Here is a 24,846-nt window from a genome sequence, read left to right on the forward strand (position 1 = left end):
AAATACACTTTCCTGAATATGCCCTGTTGAACATTGTGGGACTTTCTTATAAATAAAGAAGCATAGGACTGCACCATAAATTTCCCTGTGGTAATTTCTAAATGGTGGTCAGAGTAACTTACTATAAAAGATAACAAACTACTTACTGTATGGAAGTTTTGAACTGAAGGGCAATATAATTTTTTTTATTAAACTAGTTATCTCTGTTACATGTATATGTTGAAGGAAGTATGCAAAACTTCCAGGTGACAGGGAAGCGTGGACAGGAAAACTTTTATTCAGCTGTCACACAAGCATATGGGCACGTATGCAGAGCTGGTGAACAAATAGACAAGAGAACACTTGCCATTTTTCTTGCGGTCCATTACAAACCTTTACACAAATCATCTAAAGCAAGGAAACCACATTTGTCTGAAAAGTCATGAGAAAGTATGACAGGAAAGGGTTACTCTGTGTCATGTTCCTGTGAGGATGGGGGGTGGGGTGGAGAGAACTGTCTTAGGTTTACTATTGTCTGCAGGTTTGTCTCCGTGAGAACAGAAGGTTGAGCCCAAGGTGAAGTGTCAGGAGGAAAAAATGAGGGAATCATAGAGAAGATGGGCCTTGTACATAATTGATCTGACACAGCGCTGCCCACTCTATCATCATGGCTGAAGTATGGCTGGCCCCCTGTGCAATAATGCATGTGCATTTGACAGCACAAGACTCTGTGTATTAGGGGCTTGCTTTAATCAGGAAGGCTACTCTGCCTGTCAGCGCTGCCATATCGTTGTAAAAGTGAGAATGGGCTCCCAACCGGCAGGAAAAGCTCTGTCATCTTAAAACAAAAATGAAGTAAAAACAAAAACAAACCTGGGGTGTGGGGGGAAGCACACATTTTCCAGAGGTGCTGGTATTTTATTCCTTCTTCTTTGTCGTATTATTTTTCCTGGCTTGTTTCTGCTTTAAACTGGGGCTGGGGGGGGGGGGGTAATTGCACTGGTACATAACTTTAATAACCTCAGCGATACAGAGTGCAATGAGTCCTGGGCTCAGTTTGAGCCAATGAAAACAGAACTGTCACAACTGTTACTTGAAATAACCAGTCTGAGAACATGACTGGAAGTGCAGTATATAAAATACCTACAATCAATAATAAATAAATTATTAAATACAGATAATTTAGCCATGGAACATCAGTGATTGAGAAGGGGATAAGAGAAATTATGATTGTACAAATTAAAAAAAATTATTTAAAAAACGGAATTAACTCCATGCTGAACTCAGAGCATATATTTACAGATTACTTCACTGTAGAAGCATTTCATATTAACACCAAGTTGAGAGGCTACCCCAAGGTAAGTGATCAGATTAGCATCTGTTGAGATGACGCACAACTGTTTGCAGCAATTTCCAGAGCTAATCCAATTATGCAGAGGATTGAGGAGGACACTGGAATAAGGAAGATAAGCAAGGAAGGTCTCAGAGATAAAGCAAGCCAGTCAAGGACTTACATTCTCAAGCAAGTCTAATCAGGACGTCTGGCAAGTTAGAATAGGACAAGAGCTTACTGTAGGAGATATTTATTTCTGAATAGAAATTAGCCACTAGTTTCAAATTTTATTCCAGGCGCTGGATGTGGCAGGCTGATTGTGTAGGCCTATGCATATCTAGTCAGAAATTAAGCTGTGTTTCGTTCAGGTGGGTTTATCTCAAGGAAGTGTGCAGACCTTTCCCTAGCCTGATAATTTAGTGGTGCATTAATACAATTCTAGAGAATCAACAATATCGGCCCAGGGCCCAGAGTTTAAGATGTTCACCAACTAACACATATCAAACCCAGCTCCATGACTTTACAAGTTATCATACTAGTCTGGATGTCCCATGTTAGGTGGGCATTCCATGCATGACTACAGTACCATTGGGCATCTGGCAAGAATTCATGCTCAGCTAACTCACTGATCAAAGCAACACTAGATGAAGAAAGGCATACATTCTATGCACATTTATTTGCACTTCAAGACCCCCAAGCCACCCCCAGGTAAAATAAAGAGTCAAGGACAGAGAATTTAGGTTACTGTTAATAGGCAAAATTTAGGCCACAACTTTATTGGTTACGGAATGTGAGCGGTATTGGCTTAGGCATTGGCTTCAACAGACTATATCTGACTCTTGCCCACCTTGCAGGAAGCCTGGAAGGGTAAACTACCAGTAGGGGGAGCCCCGCCGTTGCGGATTGATTCGAGCAGCCAGAGTGGTTTAAATTGGCCCAGCCACACACCCCAGCTCCCTGATTGGCCACCTGGCAAATGCTGTGGCTGAGTCACTCTCAGCGTTATGCGGGATGCTATCCCACTCCATGCCTGGAGGCCTGAGCACAACCAGGTCCCACTCAGAAGATGAACCGATTTGCTGCATTCAAGAGACATTTGTTGTCAGGATAGAGAATATGTCCCTTTGCGATCCATGTTTTGCCTGCGTGGTCTCCTTCACATGGAGAAGTTCACACACATACATTGGTATGCATGTAGGGCCCTTCCACATACCAGCCAGGTGTGCAAGTGACAGAGGATGCTAAATGTGCATGTCAGGATACAGTAACTACTGTCTGCCCTCAGGGAACGATGCAAACTGTAACGGTGTGAAGGTCTCTAACAGAGAAATTGCTGCACTGTTTCCAAATTGCAATTCCCAGGATTCTTTCAATAATGACAGTAGAACTGGTATGAAACATAATTAGTTTTGTAAAGTAGATCTGCCCTCTGCTGAGTATGAAGAAGTTATTGTAGAGTTCCTTAGTGCTTGCTTGATATATATCTAAAAGAACCAGATCTTCAGTGCATAGTTGTCCAACTCTCGTAAGTTCCCTGGATTGTTCAGAAGTTATTTCTTCAGCAAAAACACTCTGCATATATCTAGCAACAAGTTTCACACTCTGAGGTCCCACTAACGAGCAAATCCCAGGGCTCAGTTCCTCATCCATGGCTAACAGGAGCTGATACTTTGTTTCTTATCCAATCTTGATAGTAACCACAGAAGTTATTTATAATCCCCTGGCCACTTTGACTTACAATCGGTCTCTGATTTTGCAATGTATCTCAACTCCTAATTGTTCTTTGTGTATCAACCAGAATCTCTTACCGTTGCACAACATGACCCAAGCCTACTGTCCAAGCTATAGATTTGCCCCTATGGGAAATTTACATGGTTTCATCCCTGAAAATGCCAAATGCTATGGGACTTAAAGAGCAAGAGCTGAAAGTAATCAACCTTTCACAGACAGTTCAAGTCTTTAAATGACATCATATATATTGAAAGAACAATACCTAGTATAAGAGAGCAATTTGTACATTTTGGGTTGTATGCACTGCTACTTAGAGTAGACCCATTGACATTAATGTACCCAAGTTAGCAATGTCTAGTAATGTTGATGGGTCTACTCTTAGGACTAGAATTGTGATAATCAACTTTCGGTTGCTTGCTAACCATTTTCACTCCCATTCTGCCCTTTGATGGTAAAGATCAACTACATCTGTGTTAAAGTGGCTGGTTAACAATATTAATCCACTACAGTTCATGCATGAATCTATTTATATAAAATAATATGTATAAAAATACCAACAAAATAATATACATATTCTTGCTATATACTGGATAAAACTAGATAAGCAAAACAGCAAATCAACTAACATTTTCTAATTTAATTGGTTAGGTGTGCTTGATTCAGTAACATTTTATTCCATCACAAATGAGACCTAGAGGAATTTGTCTGAAGGGCATAGGTGCCTTTGATCACAGATTATCATTTTTATAAAGATTAAGTTCTTTATTTTGGAAAAATCAACATTTGGCCTGAATGAAATCTCTCATTGCGGGATTTGTTTTTAAAGTAAATCCTATTAAATCCTGTTTGCTTTGAAAAATATGAATTTATATTCTCACAGTTCCAATCTTGTACAACATTCCTAATTTTGGATACTATTATATTTAGAGTAAACAGTGCCAGTTCTCCCATTAGGCAATATCTTTGACCTTTGGCTCAGGTGGCAGATCATGAGGGGTGGCAGATGAGTATCCCTGGACTGTCTGCTGCTGCAAGGCCAAGCCCTAACATTAAACAGAGTGAGGCAGCAGAGTGTGATGAATGGTTTTGGAATGACGCCTGCCTGTACCCACTAGGCTAGTTTGCTGCCCTCAGGAGGACAATGTCCCATCACTATTGTCAAAGTAAAATTCAACTCCCAGTCCAATCATCTTTGGTATCTGAAACTTGCCCTGTGCCTCAGGCAGCAAAATATGTTAGGCTGACCCTGGCCACTGCCTCTGGCCACTCACAAATGGTTGCCTGCCACCACCACTAGCACACAAACCCCTTCTCCTTCAGGCCTAGCCATTGTTCCAGCTTCAGGGCACATTAATATGTGTCAACTAAACTTCCATCCAAGCCACACTTTCATGGAAATCAGTCTTCAACTTTATTGGTAAATTGAACACAACTTCAAATTTGCAAACAAATTACAAATGCAGATTACCAAATACAGTGGTACCTCAGTTCTCGAACGTCTCCGCTGACAAACGTTTCAGAACCCGAACGCCAAAAACCCAGAAGTAAATGCTTCCGTTTTCGAACGTGCCTCGAAAGTCGAACGACTTCCACTGGGTGTTTTTCAATTTTCTCAATTGAATTTGTAGACAGCCCTTGGTGCCTCAGTTTTTGAACATTTCGGAACTCAAGCGGTTTTCTGAAATGGATTATGTTTGAGAATCAAGGTACCACTGTACTTAGCTTTAGAAGCTTAAAAAACGGAATGAATAGGAAGTATCTGACTAGGATAAAAATGGTGGTATGGAAGAGGTAAAAAGATAACAAAAGACGAGGCCCTCCAGGCTGCAACTCAGAGTGGCAGAGAACAGGACAGAACGAGACTTTTCTTCGTCTGCAGCATTGGATATTCTACATAGGAATAGCTGATCAATGCATGATAATAAGGCTTGATCAGTTGATTGACAATGGGAAAAGAAAACAGTTCTAAATGCAGAGAGCAGGGGCAATATAACAAATAAAACAATCCCCATTTGGGACAGAACAGCAGCTGCTGCCTAAACCCTAAAAATGCTAAGTGGCATTCCTGCAGGTGGATTCCTCGAGGTTGCCAGTGCTTTTAGTCTGAGAAAAGGTGCTTCCTCAGAGTGAAGCACTGTGTGTGGGGTGGCAGTTCTACAGTTCTCTACTACAACATTTTAATTAGCATTTATTTGCCATAACAATCCATAATGGGACCACAGAAGGGAAGGATTACAGCTCCCTTACCCTATGCCACAATTCTGATGCAGATCAGCAGCTGCTTATGGCTGCTACTAATTTCATTAATATCATAACTTCCAGTTTGGGTCCTAAATTTGGGGAAGAGGGCAGATGAGTAAAACCAGTGTCCAGAAATGACTTCCAGTTGAAAGTGGTCTCAGGTTGTTATGGGTGTGGCTTTTACAAACAGGAATGTTTATATCCAAACCTATCCACTCCCAAGGGAAGTGGGTGGCGCTGTGGGTAAAACCTCAGCACCTAGGACTTGCCGATCGCATGGTTGGCGGTTCAAATCCCCGCGGCGGGGTGCGCTCCCGTCGTTCGGTCCCAGCACCTGCCAACCTAGCAGTTCGAAAGCACCCCCGGGTGCAAGTAGATAAATAGGGACCGCTTACCAGCGGGAAGGTAAACGGCGTTCCGTGTGCTGCGCTGGCTAGCCAGATGCAGCTTGTCACGCTGGCCACGTGACCCGGAAGTGTCTGCGGACAGCGCTGGCTCCCGGCCTATAGAGTGAGATGAGCGCACAACCCTAGAGTCTGGCAAGACTGGCCCGTACAGGCAGGGGTACCTTTACCTTTACCCACTCCCAAATTCCAAAATTCAGCAGGATCCCTACTTTAAGGGGATGCAGAATATGAAATATAAAGTGCTGAGTCTGGAAAGCTTTTATTTCATTATTGATTTATTTTATTTCCTTACTTCAACAACAAACATTGAAATGTACTTGTTTTAGGTGCCCCTCAGTGTTGACTTTCAAACAAAATATATAGCAAAAAATCATGTCTGTACAGTTTCATAATTTCATTTCATTCCAATGCTGGTCTCCTGAAAACAAGGGAGAAATATTTTTTTGTGCTGTATGGCAAATCTGTGGCCCCCCCAGTTGTCACCTGACAACTGACCACACTGACTAGGTTGATGACATTTGGAGCCCAATAGTACTTGGGTGGCCAAAGATTCCTCATCCCTGATTTAGACGTGCTGATAAAAGTTACCTTTAATAACAAGTACTGTAGTGAAGACAGTTGTCAGTAAAAATGAGAGAGATTATTTTCTGTACCTTTATATCATTTGATTATCATGTTGGTTTCTGTAACAATACCAACTGAAGCTACAGTTCAATATATATTTACATGAGAAAACTGCATGGGGCTTACTTCCAAGCAAATACTCATAGATGCTTTAAGATTTATTTGGAATGTAAATTATTGCCACTTCACACATCAGTCCATATTAATTTTAAACATATCATATGTTATTCTTCTGTTCTGATATCTACACTGGTTATTCTGCTCTCATCATGATGTCTAGCAAATAAACTTTGCAGGAGTCTTCAGTGATACTCATTTTAGAGAGTATCCAAAAGTCTCTGGCAGACAAGGGTTAACAGTCTCGGTCTTCCCTCTTTGTGCAGACATGAATAAATTAGCATCCTGAGTGTAGAACATTCCCTTTTACAGTAGGTGGTGTTCTTGTTACACTTTCATACATGGCAGGCTAATTAACTATCTGAAAGAGAACATCGTTAAATTATTTCTCCTACCTCTGCTTAAAACATTTCAACATTTTAATGTGCCCAAGCAATTCAATTATATTTAAAATGAATAGCTTAACCACAGTTTTCTTCTATAATGACATTCAGAACAGAGTTCACACTTTACTCTGGACACAGACAAAATTTTATAGAAGGATGGGGAAGCCTATATTTGAGTCGTTATATTTAGCTAACATTTTCAAACTCACAGATAGGTTTTTTTCGTGTTCCGAAGGTGTTTCATGGTTGCAAAAGTATTCTTTCCCATGGATGTACAATCTCTACTTTGAAAGAAAAAAAATGACAAGATATTTGGAGTTGCATTCTTTTTTCCCTTCTGAAAGTATATTGCAAGCATTCTTAGTGCTTTTGGAAGAAAAAACATACAAAGGCTCCTTGTTTCCTGCCTAGTCAAAATATCTGAAGTTAAAGCACCAGTGAGACAAAATGGGATAGTAATTATTCTTTCTTTCTTTCTTTCTTTCTTTCTTTCTTTCTTTCTTTCTTTCAATCCGCAGATCTCCGGGAGGTTCACAACATAAAAATGCAACATAAAAGCACAAAATACGTGATAAAAACAAGAACAAAAAACCCTACAAACCAGTAACCCCTCCCCCCCCCTTCAATGCTAAGTATTATCACATTGTGGTGCTTCATTAATGTTATCAACAACAGAGTACATTATGGCTAGCCTGTATAGTAACATGGTTTTAATTTCAATTTTGCATCTGTAGCAAAAGGGAAACACACAACATACACATACTCCCTTTGTATCACACACATGGAATGGGGATGGACTTAAAAAATTAATGGGACATGAATTAAAACAAGCAAATTTAATGGTTGCTTTTTCATGCTTACAGCTACCTGTGGAACTCCTTGCCAAGGGACAGTATGAAGCAAAGTAGGATAAATGCCTTCAAAACTTCTGCATATCCCTCCAAAGCATTTTGGAGCAAAGGCAGCAGCAGGGGCTGGTACTGAGGAACACATCTTCAATTATTTGTATGATACCAATGACTGTGTGGCATTTAAATCACTTTCAAAAAAATTTAAGTACTTCCGTATTGGGTCAGCATAGCCTTGTGTTTATATACCTATGTATAACAAAAATATATATAAGTGGCTGTGCATTATAGAAGTCTGAGCAAGTCCCACACACCCCTCACAAACACAGCACCCCGGTCTAAAAAACACACCCTAGAAGAAGTTTGCCTGGGGAGAGGAACAGTGGTGCTTCTCTTCCAGTATTTTATATCACAACAACCCTGTGGGGTGGGCCATGTGGAGAAATAGTAACTGCAGCAAAGCATCTCTGCGAGGCACAGGCCAGCTGTTAAAACTTTCCAGTAGTCCAAGCCCTAGAGGGGGGCCACAACCGTGCATGTATCCCTCCCTGTAAACCCACAACCGCACCTCATGCCACAAATACCCAAACACCCGACAACACACACCCTTCGAAACCCCAGACATTGAAACACCCACACCACCGCTCAGCAATGGAACAGGTCACCTCTGTACCAGGGATGCCTGGGAAGCTGGGCTGATTCTAATGATTACATATCCGAGGACGAAATAACCTTCTGTGATATATTTCCAGGCTTTTATGGCCAACTTCAGTGCCGTGAGGCTGCCTGTCGCCTGACACATCCAAAATGGCCTCTCTCTCGCCTCCTTGGCCTGCTCTGCCCTTTACCCTCAGGGATTGTGGGCTTTGGTTTTGGCCTTCTGCCTAGGCTAGGAAGCCTGTCATATTTGGCTTCTGCCTCTGTTCTGCTGAGGGTAAGAGGAGAGGCAGCCGCGTTGGTGCCGGCGTCAGAGAAGGGGCCCAGGCCAGATTCAATGCCACAAAGGCCCACAGCCAGCAATTTTGTGGCAGAAAGAATTATTCAAGGAGTTCGCGAAGGGGGACAGAGACTCTGCGCAGAACACCAGGCACTTAAATGCAAGTAGACTTGGACTTTTAAAGTTATTTAAGTATATTAAATAGGAACACAGTTGATTTATTATTAGTGCATAGCCTGGCATGGTTGTGGCCTAGTCATTTTGCAAGGCCGAGGCCTAGTGATAAGGCAGAGCCACTAGTGGGGTCTTTTTGTTGGAAACAGGGATATACAGAAAAACCACAAAGGGATCAAGATTTATCTGCTGTTCCTCCTTTGGCAAAATATTTACTTGAAAAGTGTAATTGTTGAACGGTGTGTTAGTAAGTGTTAGCAAGATTTCAAAACAAACCATGCACCAACAGAGCATTTCACCACATACACATCCCTCTACTGATGAACTAACAACACATTACATTAAATGCATAGCGTGCAGAGACATCAGCAGTGTTTTTAAATTAGTATTTGGGTGGTGGTGGGGGGGGGAGAGGTTTTCATTACATATGAAGTTCACAGAGAGGTCCCAGCTGCAGTCCCTCAAAATCAGTCCTTTTACAGAAAAAAGGTTCCCAGTATCACTGCTAATGTACAGCTACTGTATATGCTTAGAAGTCTCCTGTCATCATTCTATACACTCATATCAGATATAAGTTTATTTCAATTCCAAAGTATCTGTGGCACAGTTAGTACAAATCACTCTTTTCGGTTGCTTAGTATTGGTCTGCCTTGAAGGAGTTCAACAAAGGGCATCGAAAACTGATAAACTATCAATAGAAGCTGGAAAAATTAGCAGTTGCCACTAGTAATTCTCAGTTAAGGCTATTTAAACAGCAAATAGTCATATACTAGATACAACAGAAAAAGCATATGTAGTACTCGTCCTTTTTGGGGGGGAAACTCAAGTTCTTTTTTCTGTACATAAGGTTAATTAATAACATGCAGAAGCTCATAGTTTATGTAGGAAAATATTGTAGACATTTATTAGTATGTTAATAGAGAACTACCTTCATCAAATTAAATAACAGACAGCAATGTTGTATCAGATAGGATAACTGAATTATCTTCTATTTACTGACAGGCAGATTCTGGAAACCATACAGATATGCTTTTGTAGTACTTTCAGTGTGTTTGAACAAAATATCCTATTTCTCTTCTTTCCCTTAGCTGGTATTTCCTTTCAGTTACATCCCTTTCATCTGTAGCCATAAGACAGGCCTAATACTAGGTGGCCCTTGGCAGCAGATGTTTGTAGTGGCGATGAATAAAAAGTTACTGTTTTGGGTTGGTATATTTGTTTGTTTGTCTTCATGCACAATAACCATTTGCTTGGAAACAATAGCAGTAGAAATAGCATGGAGAGGCCATATTGGTCTGTGTTAGAAGGTGGGTCATATAGCAACCAGAGCAAATTCTGTCATGCAGAAGGATGTTGTGAAGATTCACTTGATCTGAAAGTTTGCTCACTTCCATGTAGTCTTGTTTACATGTGTCTTGATTTCTTGGTCATGGAATCTCTTTAGTATAGACTCTTTGCCTCCGTTTTTCCTATCTGTAAAATGGGTAAATGTTTTCTAAATGCTCACTTTAACAATGTACTGCATGCATGTGTCTTTGACATATGACTTGGCATGGAGTATACAATGACAATTTCTTATTTCTTACTTTGTGCTTCTGATACCGTTTGAGCCTGAATTCTGTTAGGGTGATATATTGGACTTGTTGCATCATATAGTGCTTGATGGGATGGAGAAAATGGATCCTTTGGAACAGATAACATGCCTACTGAAAACTTACTATTCTACACTGAGTCTACTGAGTGCTTGCTAGACTTTATCTGGAGTAAAGTATTTGATTTTTAGGAACACAAGTATTTATGTTTATGGTGTGGGCATCAGAAATTTCAAGCTGCAAAATTCTGGTTTTACTTATAGATCCTTAGAATGTATTTATGATAAGTTAAAACATGTCAATATTTGCCATTTTTTAGACTGTATTCAGTACTACAATAACGGTCCACTGAAAATATCTCAGGATGCTGAGGATACTATTTTAATACACATGACATATGCACACTAAAAACATCAGATTCTCTTGCGGTTCTTTAGTGGCCTTCTTTTCAAACTGTCCTTTGTCACTGAAAAGTGAAGCCTTGCTTTATTATCAGTTCTGTAGGGTTGTATTACACCCTTTGGCTATGCCAAGTTCACACGTTTTCTTCTTACTGTAATCCCCCAGAGGTCACAGTAAAGGTCAGGGTAGAACATAAATGATACTTTGTGGTCTAACATTCACACAGTAATCAACTCATAAATCCTGGTCATACTGTAATGAGAGTGTAAGTGATAAGGAAATGTAGAGACTGAGTCTTCATGAAGGAATAATGCTGAAAAGATAAGTAAGCAATTAATGTTATTGTTAAATGTGCTGCAAACTGGGGAAAGCATTCTTATTTCTCTGCTTTAGTATTTTCTGTTTCTAATATTTGGCAAATATCCATCTGAGTGACAATGTGAGCATATTAATTTATTGGTCATACCTAAAAACATATTACTTGTTTGGAAAATGGCGTTTGATGAAAGGACTCTTTTTCAGTGGCAGAGCACATGCTTAGCATGAAGAAGGTCTCTGGTTCAATCCTGGACATCTCCTGTTAGGCAGTGGAAGGTTCAAATTCTAAACCCTAGAGAGCTGCTTCTAGTCATATAGACAATGCTGCATGAGATGGAGCAATGGTCTGTCTTGGTACAAGGCAGCTCCTTATTAAAATGACTTTCTATTCACAAGTAATGAATGATTCCCCATATCTGGCTGTCATGTATTAGTTCCTCGATAAAACACATCAAATCTCCCATTTATAGCTGAATGGAATGGGCACAACCATCTTCCATGAGAACTTGCAGGGAAACCTGGGTAAGAACAAACATTTAACAACCATCAAACTCAACCATCACAATTTTTATTTTATCTAAAATGTACATCCTACGCTGTTTCCAGAAAGTAAGCTTTTCTTATTAACAAACCCAGTTTGTCTCAAATGTTTAATTAGTCACCTAATAATCTTTAAGATCATCTGCATTCACCCTTTAACATATTTCTGCTTGTGATGTTTGGAGGACAAGGGTACCAACCCTTGGCTATGTTACAACTCCATACCCTTAAACTCAACAGATCTTTCACTTGAGCAAATATTCCAAGTTTTGTGGCATTATTTTATTCAGGGTGAGTTAGAGTAAACCAGTGGAATGTGGTTATTTGTGGTCAGTTACATGCTTTTGACTGCTGTGATGGATTCTAAGTGCAGTTTGATAGGATACTTACATTTACATTAATCTTTCACTATATATATCTATATTCAGTTAGCTGGTGTATGAAATATTATGAGAGAGGCAGGTTCCCCTCTGTGTACTGCATGAAACCCCCCCTCCCTGTTCATAGGTATGAAAACCTGTGATAAATACATGCTAACGAATCTTGGCTAAAAATGGATGGTTTCTCATATGCTTTCACCTTTCCTGTAGTGCCTCTTATGTCAGTCTAGTCTCCTTGGAGGAAATACATAATATATAGCTGATATATAGAAAGAATAAAAAAACTTCCTTCATCTGAGAAGAATTTTCACCCTGACCAATTAACTGATGTACAGATGGTATCTGAAGAAGTGTATCTGAAGAAGTGTGCATGCACACGAAAGCTCATACCAAGAACTAACTTAGTTGGTCTTTAAGGTGCTACTGGAAGGAATTTTTTTATTTTGACTATGGCAGACCAACACGGCTACCTACCTGTAACTGATGTACAGATAATTGTCTCCAAGGTGTAGCATGGGTTGCCTGTGCCTGGGGCCATGCGCGGGGGGGGGGTAGGAGGGAGGGAAACAGACGGTGTACACATGAGCATTCAGCTGGCTAATGGCATCCACATCACCCAGGAAATCACAGCTGCAGAGATAAAAAGAGTCATCCCGTTGTCTAGAGAGGTCACTTCCTGCTTCGCATGGAGAAGCTGTTTTCAATGGAGCCCAGCAATGGAAGCATGCAGCTGTATTGAGGCAGCACTGGGTGTTGAATTTTTGTACTCCCTAAGAATTTTGCGCCCGGGGCAAAGCACCACACTATACCACTGCTCCCAGGTATTAATAAAAGAACTGAGCATGATTTACTACAACACAGGTTGTTGTGTTGTTGGCATCCATCTCTCTCGAGAGGCAATGGAGTGTGCTTCCAGGAGTGAAGTCAAACTGCTGTTTAGCAGCACCGAAGTGACCTCCCTGGGCACAAGCCTGGGCAGTGTGCATGGAGGTCCTGGGCCCCCTCTTGGCCTCACTGATATGGTCCAAAGGAAAGCATAGCAATACATTTGGCACCAGCCTGACTGCAGGCGTTGTTGGAAGGAGGTGTACAAGGCACCATTCAAGCATCTTAGGGACTCCAGTCCAGATTTGTGTAGGGTTTACTCCTTAGCCTTTGCTTCTCTAATTTAGGAACAGATTTGTTAACATATGCTTAAAGACCAATCCAGACTGTTCCCCCCCCCCCATTTCATCAAATTATTAACACTTGGCTTAGGGTTTACTGAATAAAAACACCAGGCTATGAGAATCAAGGCTTGGGATCCCCATTATTGTTTAAGAATATGAAGACTATTCTGGAATGAAAAAGAAGCCTGTTGGGGTGGGGAGAAACCCCCTAATTTGCCTGATGTGGGAGAACTGAACATTTGCAACTGGCATTCTCTTGTCATTTCAGGGCGAGATCACTATTTGACTCTTGCTCTCTGAATTATCCTAGAAGATTTGCCCACAGCCTTTACGTGGTTTCTTTTGCGTGTTCTTTTTGTGGGTGAATCAGAGCCATGAGAAAGGAGAAAATGTGAGAACTTAGATAATCTGAAACAGTTTCCATCCTACTTTGGGAATCCTGCATAGTGTATTGTGAAGAGACTATTGTTTCTGACACCTTTTAGTGGGTAATGATATCTCACACTTCTTAAATAGGCATAAACAGACTCTGAAGTAATTTGATGAACAATTGTTATAGCTTCTACAACTGCTGTGAAGTTTGTTCCCTTACCCCCTCCCTCCCACAGCATTCTTTGAGTAATTCACATACCAAATGTATGCTTATGTAAAACAGCTTGTGCTATAGGCTGCCAGTACTTTTCATATGACCTCTAGTGTAAAATGCAGTATGTCTGGCCTGAGTTATATTATTCTGTCAACATTTTGGTCTAAGCTTGAAGCAGCCCTCTGCACAGCTGGCACAGGAAAAGTGGACATCTGTGCAACTAGTCCAATAAACCAAGAAAAAATAATAGAAATTCAGTGGAATATTATTCTAGTCTTGGGGAATGAAAAGAATTTCTTGCTCTGCAAAACACACACAAATGCTGAGATTTCTTATTCACATACCTCCAGAAAGACTAAATCGTAAATCAGCACCATGGAAAGGTGAGAAGTTTAATATGGCTTTTATTCCAAATGTAAACATATTCATTCATATGCCAAATAATGGGGATTAATTTAAAGAGCTTTAGTTTCCTAGGAGTTAAGGTAATTTATCCTGCATTAGGGATTAGTTGTACTTCATTATGTGATATCCCCCCCCCCTTTAGCACACTCTGCCACTTTTAAATAATACAAATAATAGCAGCAACCACTATTATCAATAGGCACAATCAGTCCTTTTTTAAAAAAATATATATGTTTAGGGGTACTCTCATTTTCCTACTAATATTGAAATACTGCCCCTCAATGAGGCCAAACTTAGATTCACAAAATGTTTAGGGGTATGCGTCCCCCCAGAAAAAAAGCACTGGGCACAAATCAGTCAAAGAGATTTATGTTGCAATCTTATATCCATTTACCTGGGAATAAGCACAATTAAAAGCAGTTGGACTTACTTCTGATTAGTCCTATATGGTATTGCATGTAAAGCATTGTGTGCAAATCGTTAAATGATAACAAAGTGATTAGTAAATCCATAATAATAATGCTACCTACAGTAATGATCAGTCAGCGATTTCACTATAACACAAATGAAAAGAAATAGGAGTAAATGCCAGCTTTAAACAGAAAAAAAAATCTAGCATCAAAAGTTTTCAGGCTGATTTTCGTTTACAAGTTTATAAAAGCATGGAAGTCATGGAGGTGCTGTAAGAGAGAAATGATTCTCTTTTTGTCTCAGAACATCGAATCATTCAAAGAAACCAGTGGCACAGTTTTCAGAACAAATAAAGTGTTTCTTCTATGATAGATGCCACAGGTTGTTGTGAAAACCATTACTGTTAATGGTCTTTAAAAACTACCAATATATTACATAAATTAATTGAGGATAGTATCAATCTTCCTATTCATAGAGTGAATGCCCTGCTTACAGATGCACTAGGAAAAGGTAAAGGGACCATTAGGTCCAGTCGCAATTGACTCTGGGGTTGGGCGCTCATCTCGCTTTACTGGCCGAGGGAGCTGGCGTTTGTCCGCAGGCAGCTTCTGGGTCATGTGGCCAGCATGACTAAGCAGCTTCTGGCGAACCAGAGCAGCGCACAGAAATGCCGTTTACCTTCCTGCCATAACGGTACCTATTTATCTACTTGTACTGCATGCTTTCTAACTGCTATGTTGGCAGGAGCTGGGACCGAGCAACGGAAGCTCACCCCGTCGTGGGGATTCGAACTGCCAACCTTCCGATCGGCAAGCCCTAGGCTCTGTGGTTTAACCCACAGTGCCACCCGCATCCCACACAGATGCACTACTATCACACAAAAAGGAACATTTCATCTGCAATGTGGAAATCCCTTAAAAAGGGGGTGGTTGCTGTCTGTAAACCACAGGATGTGATCCATCAACATTGCATTGCAAGTGCCGTTGCATTCAGTAAAAGTTCCATCTGAATAAACATGCTTAATATTGCATTGTAAGGCACAGTATAAAACTATGATATCTATTTCAACCCAACCGGCCGTTAATTTCTTTTTCTTTTTTCTGGGAAAGATGGTGTGTGTCAAATGGTTAATTGAATAATGGTTCCCAAAAAGATTTCTTTCCAAAGATCAGAAATCATATTTTTGACAGGCTAATGATTGAGATTTCTTCAGCTGTAAATTCCAGAGCTCCTCTAGTCTTAATCAGATGAGTAAGAACAATTTAGTAAACTATTCCATGATATCTAACACAATATACCTAACACTTCCAACACTGTGTCATCACTCACCCTGATGATTATCTGTATTTTAAAATTTAAATTTAATTTGTGAAATAATGTTTTTGATTTTAGCATTTTACTCCAACTTGACATTTTGTGATATGGTTGTATAGAAATATTTCTATAAATAAATAAAATATTCTGTGGTTTGTATAAATGATTTCCATTGTCCTTGTTTCCCTCTTTTTCATTACAGTATTTATGCAGTTAAGCTATTAGAACCAATTTATTTTCAATGTTGACAGAAGTTGGTGAATATCGTCTTAATCCTTTCAAGTTTTCCATTTACGAAATTCAGTGGAGACTGTTTCAATTAGGGTCATCTGGTCACGTATCCCTTGATCCTTTGATCGCTAGAGCAGCAATACTGTGTCAGTAATCTGTAGGCCACCATTTGGGTTAATGAATCGGCTTGGCTTTAATTCTTGCCCAGATGTAATCTTTTATAGTTTTAATGATTCGGTCTAACATGAGTTCCAATTGAATGTAAACAGCTTCTTGGATATATGTGAAAATTCTCTTTTTAACATTTTGCCTCTGTTTCTAATTAATTGTAGAGCAATTAAATCGAACCCTGATCTGTTGGGATCAAGATTAAATCATAGAATGGACTGTGCTGCTTATATCTTTGGTGAGATCATTATTGTCAAGACTAATAGTAATCAGGAAAAGAGGAAAGAACCAATGTAGCAGGGGGAGGGGAACCATTCAATCCCATTTTATTTCGAATATTCTCTTCTCACTAGACATCTGGTTTGGCTTAATGCACAATCATAGTTTCTCTTATATAACAGCTTTACTGAGAGATCTCAAAGTACGTATCTGCCAAAATAAATGTGAACTAGGTTACAGATATTTCCATTATAGAGACATGCTGAAGGAAAGGCAAGGTATATAAAATAAATGTCTATGGGTTTGCAAAATGGTTCTTTAAAAGTCAAGGAGAAGAAAGATAACTAGGAGAAATGTGGGGATAGGTGGATGTGTGCACAATTACACTTAAATAAATATAACAAAGCAACTCTGAATGGTAAGGGGGAAAGGGCCGGTCAACAGCCAGGATAAAGGGAAGTACAGGAATGTCCGTCCAAAATAACATGGACAGTTGCAGGCGGAAGGGGGAACAGTGGGAGAGGGTGTTTGCCCTTCTGTGCTGCCTGTGGGTTTCCCATAGGCAGCTGGCCAGCTACTTTGAGAAAGAGGATGCCAAACTAGATATGCCTTTGGTTCTGATCCATCAAAGTTCTTGCTATATCCTTAAACCTTGTCTTCTGTTATTGTGCTATGGGGGCAACACCTAAATTAGTTCAGAGCAGCAACAGATAACAAACACCGTTACTACTTGGAAAAGAGTTATTCATGCTTCACGTACATTATAAAAGGTTAAGGAGAATAATCTTAACATTAGTAAGGTAAGGTATAAATTTGCATGAACCTTACGGCAGAACTGAAATTGTATGGGTTAGATTTTTCCTCTATCTGTAACCTCAGCACCTTAGCAGTAATTGCTAATTTGCTGTTTACACTTTCCTTGAGTAAGTTGGGTAGGCCAAGGTCTCTGCTGGAAATACTGTAGGAGCCATCTGCTATCCCTTGCTGTCAAGGGCTGGGCAGCTACACAAACAAGCCAAGCAGTCTCTTAGGAGGCCGGGCTTTTAACAGTGCCAGTAAAGCAGCATGCATTCTGAAAGGTGTAACACGCACACACCCTGACTCCCCTCAGTGCCACAAAGATGTTAAGCCACAATTTTTGCAAATTCAGGAGCTGCTCCGTAGCATCTTATACAATATTATGCGGGATCTCCGCTCAGCACAGCTCTTTTATTGCATGAGGTAGCAAAAAAATTCAGGCTTGGTCCTGTTGCTGCACACCTCAGCTACAATCCTGAATGCAAGCATGGGATCAAAATTGTAGGTGTGGACAGGCAGTACTAACACAGGTTTGCCCTTATGATGAGTTGTTCAGACTAAGGACTAGGCCATTGTCAACAACTTTATAGAACCACCTTCTTCTGCGAAAAGCTGCCTGAACGCTACAATTGTCCTTCAAAGCTATCAACAGTAAGGTGAGTGGTGACCTGTGACAGGGTATTGTTGTTGTTGATTATAGTGCCCCATCTTTAGAAGTCCCTCTCCAGAGAGGGCCATGTGGTACCAAGTCTGCTTTCTTTTCTTCCTTGGTGTCAGGTGAATTACTTGCCCAGACCAGACCTTTTCGAGTCAATAGCCTTTTTTGTTTTTAGCTGGGATATTTTTCTGCTCTGCTGCTTATATTGCTGTTGTTTTTACTGAGTACTTGTGTTTTGAAAAATATTTTTATGTAAGCTGATCTGGGAGTCTTGCCAGCTGAAGAGCAGGATAATATGGTGGAACCCCTTTTGGCCCCTTGTGTCACCTGATTTGTTGGCAGCTGCAGTATCACCCTTTGGACAGAGTGGTACAAAGAATGAGGCATCTGGGCTGTGCTCCCTGAGCCTCCAATCTGAGCCTTATGGCACTTTACAATAGCCCTTTGTAAGGTGGGCCTGTTCTAGAACTGTTTTCTTCAATGAAGCAGACCCAATTAACACGATTTTCCCACTCTACAGCCAATTAACTCAAGCTAAGTAGGAAATGTCAAGTCCAGGTGGGGCAACTGGATGTTTTCAGGATGCCAGAAATAGCATAGCAGAAATTAAATTTGGTTCAGAATAAAGAAAATTTATGTATGCTGTGGAGTGTCAATTTGTACTTCAGCTCCATATTAGCTTGCAAGGGGAAATAGAACAGTGCCATCTCTCTAACCGAATGTTATGATAAGAAAGGTTGCAAGTTAATTAGAATTCTGCCATCTTTGTGCCAAGTTTACCTCAATTAATGATTATTTTTAAATCTATTTCTCTCCTTTGTAGTACTTGTTCTTTGGTAGAAAGGAGATGTTTGAGTCTTGCTGAAATTGTGTTAACAGTCTTCTTCTCTTTTACCTCTTAAGGTTTTCAATTAAACTGCTGTAATTTGCTTTTCTTCTGCCAAGCACAATAATGACTTATTAGGCACTGACAATGTTAGTGTAACCTCCTCCTCCTCCTCCTCTTCTTCTTCTTCTTCTTCTTCTTCTTCTTCTTCTTCTTCTTCTTCTTCTTCTTCTTCTTTAAAATACGAATGAATTCCAATCACAATCTAGGCTTCCAATGAATCAACACCCCTATTGTTACACCTGCAAATTGTACATAGAGAGAAGCATACTTCAGAATTAATGAGCACAGCTGCAGTCTCTTACATTCAACACTTGTAAAATAGACTTCTTTAAAGTGCCATTATCACAATATTGATAGAGTTATTTATAGTACTGCAAACGTTCCCAGTCATAACAGACTCCTTGTTATTCCACACACACCCAAATCCCCCAAAGTAGTACATGCCATTGCCATCTTCTGGCATCTTTCCAGAGCCCACAAGAAGGCAGCAGGTGGACAATCCTTCACAGATGAACTCAAAAAGACATGGCGGGGGGGGGGGGAGTTGTCATCAGCAAATGTTATTGGAGGGAATAAGCTGAAATGTCTGGGCCCCCAATCTGCAGCAAACCTATTTACATGTGTTTCCAGTGTACTTTCCCCTCCCATTTCCAGGATGGAATGTGGAAAGTGGTCAGATGCAGTTGCCAGCTTAGAAGTGACCTGTTCAGTGTTGTCCAAGAGTGAGAACTTCCATTTCTGCTTGTTTTTACCATAACTCAACTAAGCAGATGCAAGTTCAGACTTTCAGCTATGGTTGTTGAAAACAAACATCTCAGGTGCCAACTTCTGTTGCTTTGGGAATAAAAGAAGTGTTGGCCTTGTGTTATATGAGTGCACAGCTAAACGTTGCATGAGGCAACAGCACTGTTGTCACTAGCTGAGTTTCTTCATTTCTAGGAATGTGTGGCAACAAAATTAATCCTAGTAAACTCAAGCATTATCCTTTGTCTAATGGTTTGGAAGCTCAATATACAGACTGCTTGCGTAACTACAGTCCTGTTGACATAGTGACATATAGATTTTAATGAAACCATTCTGCAGGAGGAGTTAGTGTTCATCGTTTGTATTCAGATTTATCATATCTGGCCTTGGCTCAACGCCCGTCAACATACCACATATTTGTTTGTATGTCATTTAGAATATTGAAATCATAGACCATCCATTAAGTGTGTTTCCTCCTTCTCATGACTTGCTGCTGCCTGTTCGTTTGCAGTTCCCTCTGGGCCCAGTGGGGATCAATAGTGACCTCCTCAGCAGGTGTCCAGCCTTGTTCACCTTGATGCCAACCCTGGCTGAAAGGATTTTAAGAAATCAGGCTCAGGAGACACACCCTTAGTGCACACCCATTGTGGTTAGTTCTCCTCCCTCAGCCCTTATGGTGGCAAATACAAAACTGTGCAATGTGTCCAAGCCTAAATCTTGGACCTCATGTGTCCGAGCCTAAATCTTTAGTCATGAAATGGCAGCCTTCCTTCACCACCAAACCCCTGCCATCTAGCAGCTTCAGGTACCCCATTTACAAGAGAACTATGGGAAGGCTGGCAAAGCATTATGGGAGCTGTTGGGAGAGTTGTCCCAGGAAACAGCTTTGTGTGTTACATTGTAAATAAATACGTATTTATATACCACCCAATAACAAAATGTTCTCTGGTGACTTACAAGAGCTTCCTGTATTATAGGAAGGGATGAACATTGATTGAGCTACCTTACACTGGGGCAACTGAAACCCATTCTTCGGCTATTGTTGGTGTGCCACCCACTTCTTGGAAGCAACATTTTCCATTTGTATGAGAGAAGTCCGTATGCACAACTTTCATTAGGGGTCATTTGCAGTAGAGAGGGGCTCAGGAAGATCCTGCTTGTGAACTTCCGAAAGTGGCTTGGTTGGCCACTTTGAGAACAGATGGTATTTTCCCTGATCCAGCAGGGCTCTTCTTAAGATGGTGTTCTAGCCAACTCTGTATAATTATATAAGGGCAGAAGGTTGGTACTGCTCCCATTTCTGACCCCCAACTTTTCAGTTTTCACACAGACACCTAGGCCTATCAAAGTGTGTGTACGTGTTTACACATACACACAGAGATAGAGAAAGAGAGTGTTTTTCCTTGACTTTTTTTGTGTGTGCATTTAAAAGGAAATGGTTATTTATTTCATTTTTATCCCGTTCTTCCTCAAGGGGCTCAGAGTTCTCCATCCTCGTGCTAGCTGGTCTAGGCATCCTTAGCATCAGAAATGGAACGTGTGATATATTTGCAATATGTTCTGTTTCTATTGAAATCCTCTTTTCAAACAGCACATAGCTTTCAGCATATACGTTGCAAAATTAATACACTTAAAATCAGAGTGGGAGTCCTCATAATTCATTTGGAGCTGTTTTTAAAAGTTGGACATTGGTCAAGGACAGCTTATTGATTGAATTTAACTGCATATATTTTCCTACCCATTTTATTGAAGCCTATTTTTCACGTCACTTGAGAAGGCTGCTAACATTTCAGTAAGGGGATATGCCAAAGCATTGCTTTAATTCATTATCTTTTGGACACACAGTAGTTGTGGCTTGGCCTGAATTAAACCCTATGGAGAATGTGATAGTGTAATTACTTTCAGGTATCCAGAACTGCTTTTAATTGAATTCTCTAGGAGATTATTCTTATGATTTGTTCTGCACTCATATCAGAGATAAATGTCGGGTATTTCAATGATATATAAATATTTCATCAACTAAGCAGAGGTTTCTTTTGGTACCTTATGAATTTGAAAGGTCAATGATTTGGTGAAACATTGCTCAATTAAGAATGACTAATTATATAAATGAATCTGCTACGAATTGCTTGTCCCCTTCTGTCATAATGAATAAGCATGGTGATTTTTGAGGGAACAATCTGTGATTTTGTTTGTCTGCCTTCTCTGAGCCATTCAAAATCCCTTGAGATTTTTGTAGACAAAACTGAGCATTAGCTAGATTGCTTCAATAAAGTAAAGTGTCATGTGCATCCAAAAGTTTATGTCATCCTACTACAAACTGTAGTTAGGATCTAGATGTTCCCAGATTAGAATGAGTTATGAACTGTAAAGAAAGGTGAGGTAATGTTGACAATTATTGCAACTGCGTAATGGAGCAAACTCTGAAAAAAGTCTCTGCCAAGAGCTTGCAGAACTTTCCAAGTTATGTGGAACAATGGTATCTCGCTGAATTAGCTTTCCAGACTGCTTGGGGGGCAGAATCTGTAGGTCCATTAAGAGGATACCTTATGGTACTTGGATTTATTATGGTACTACAGTGGTACCTTGGGTTAAGAACTTAATTCATTCTGGAGGTCCGTTCTTAACCTGAAACTGTTCTTAACCTAAGATACCACTTTAGCTAATGGGGCCTCCCGCTGCTGCCACGCCACCACCGTGCAATTTCTGTTCTCATCCTGAAGCAAAGTTCTTAACCTGAGGTACTATTTCTGGATTAGCGGAGTCTGTAACCTGAAGGTTCTGTAACCTGAAGCGTCTGTAACCTGAGGTACCACTGTATGTCATTATAAGCTGTCTTCAACTTGTTGACATTATCATCACCTTTAATCTTTCAGCTTGTCCATACAAGAACAAGTCAGCACTGCAAATGTTTAGACCCCAAGTTGAAAAACCAACTCTAATAAGCAGAATTTGCCAAGCCACCTCGTCATTTTACTTGTCTCTCGAAGAAAGCAATATATATAGCAAAATATATAGGTGGGTTTATTCGGGACACAGGTGGCACTGTGGTCTAAACCACAGAGCCTAGGGCTTGCCAATCAGAAGGTTGGCGGTTCAAATCCCCGCAGCGGGGTGAGCTCCCGTTGCTCGGTCCCTGCTCCTGCCAACCTAGCAGTTTGAAAGCACATCAAGTGCAAGTAGATAAATTGGTACCGCTCTGGCGGGAAGGTAAAGGGCGTTTCCATGTGCTGCTCTGGTTTTCCAGAAGTAGCTTAGTCATGCTGGCCACATGACCCGGAAGCTGCCTGCAGACAAACGCCGGCTCCCTCGGCCAGTAAAGCGAGATGAGCGCTGCAACCCCAGAGTCATCTGCGATTGGACTTAACAGTCAGGGGTCCCGTTACCTTTATATATATTTCAATTAAGCAGTGGTGGGAATGTCCATATTTTAGTCTCCCCTCCCAGTCCTGTTAGAAATAAAATAAAATAACATTTTCAGCATTATACAGTTAACCTGATGTGCCCTCTGCTAACTAAATCCAAAAAATAAAACCAGTTTTAGCAATATACAATTAATCTATCGGGGGGGGGGGAGAGATGGGCTTCACCTATAGGTAATGAAGTATTTAAGCACCTTTGATTGAAACAAATTGGACCACAGAGGATGTGTGATTTTCAGGGCCACTGAACATTGACAGTTCTCTCGCTGAACCATACTGACAGAATAGACGTGCATGGCTGCATTTGCAAAGTCAGCTTAGTGGTAGGTTATCAGTAGAAAACCACTTGATACAAGATATAACTGTAATCATTTTGCACTTTCATTTTGGTTTCAGAAAGTCTGACCTGAAACCATCTTAAATCCCTATACATTTCTAAAACCATAAAGCAGCATTCCTTTGGTCAGTTGTTTTAGCTTAAATACTACTACAAGTGCTAATTTCATCCGTGCATATGCCTGTCTGTGTGTTTCTTTAATAGCTTCCTTGATCTATAAAAGTAGCTTTGTGGTTATATGTCCAAAGTTCTAATCACAGTTCTTCAACTAAGATGGTCCTAAGACATTCTGTGGTGAACTAACATAGTCTGGCTATCCAGGCTTCTCTCAGATCATTATCTTTGGCAACATTTATTGTCAATAAAAACATACATCACATTGCAGTGCACTTGTTTGTGGTGGCTTCAACACTCAGCAGGTAGCAGAAGCAATAGGAAAACTTTCAACTGAAGCTAACATATGTTGGTTTCATATTAAGATCACATCATTAGGACATTTTCTTGCCTCTAAATCTCTTGTTCATACTTGACTGCTATGTCGCAAAGGACGTCAGAATGGAATCACACTGGCACCTCCATCCTAGCCTGACTGAAGGCTTCAACCAGCAACCACTGTTTGAACTCCTTCTTAGTTCAACGCAACTGTATGGAAAGCATGAATTTTGTGGTTTACTAAATAAGATGTATACCTGGGAGTAATACCCAGTGAAATCAGTGGAACTTCTGAATAAAAAATTACTGTATATGATTGTGCACACCTTAAATCTGTTCTGGGGGCTCCTTACCCTCCGGAACAGTTTCGGAGGAGAATGAAGGGAAGTTCTGTTGCACAAATGGAAATCCTTTTGCTAACATAATTTCTTGGATACTGTTTTAAATTGCATAAATCTGCACTGGTTCTTTGGAGAATATCAGTTTAATGCTATAATTTTAAAAATCAGTTGTACCATCCTTATTTAAAATGGAAACTTTATTCACATAAACATAGCAATATAACTATTTTTGATGGAGTGCAATGACTAAGAGTGATGATCATTTTATCATTCTCTTATACTATGCAAAATATTCTGTAATGTAATAAGAGTATTGTATGACAATTCATTGCATAGATGCTACTGCACACACATGCTTGTCTATGCAATGTTTTGTCCATCTTGCAAAGTGTTAATTTTTGTAGCCTTTGCAAGCCGCCTTACAAATATTAAAGCACAAGCACATACAAGGGACAGCCTCTGTTAATTCTGTGATTTCTAATGATAAGTGATCTGAATCCATATTATAGCCATTTAGTCAGGAGCACAGCAAGGGGCCTATTCTCCTGTCTGTACTCATGTGTTAACTCCTATTGACAGGCATTAATGGGAACTGCTTGCACATATGGAGAAGTGAATAGTCCCTATGGGAGTTGTATAAACTAGTCTGTGCCTATAGAGATGTTGCTTCAATGGCCAGGATTAATATGAGCGTTGAGGAATGTTGTGGTGAA

General features: G+C 40.3%; 1 protein-coding gene across 10 annotated transcripts in view; it reads left to right on the plus strand.

Annotated features, from left to right (window-relative positions):
* Positions 1-24,846, plus strand: part of NFIA (nuclear factor I A) — a 443,145-nt gene that overhangs the window by 67,741 nt on the left and 350,558 nt on the right. For 2 of the 10 annotated variants that reach the window (XM_083510335.1, XM_083510322.1), the window contains exon 1: positions 8,422-8,767. The exons of 7 other annotated variants lie outside the window; for them this stretch is intronic. In XM_083510335.1, coding sequence (XP_083366461.1) covers positions 8,762-8,767 — 6 coding nt within the window. In that variant the 5' untranslated portion in view covers positions 8,422-8,761. Of the gene's footprint in view, positions 1-8,421; positions 8,768-24,846 lie in introns of those variants that run through there. One more of the 10 variants, XM_083510326.1, reaches the window with a different exon arrangement.

Source organism: Podarcis liolepis, assembly GCF_965112155.1.
Source record: "Podarcis liolepis genome assembly, chromosome: 6".
NCBI lineage: Eukaryota > Metazoa > Chordata > Lepidosauria > Squamata > Lacertidae > Podarcis > Podarcis liolepis.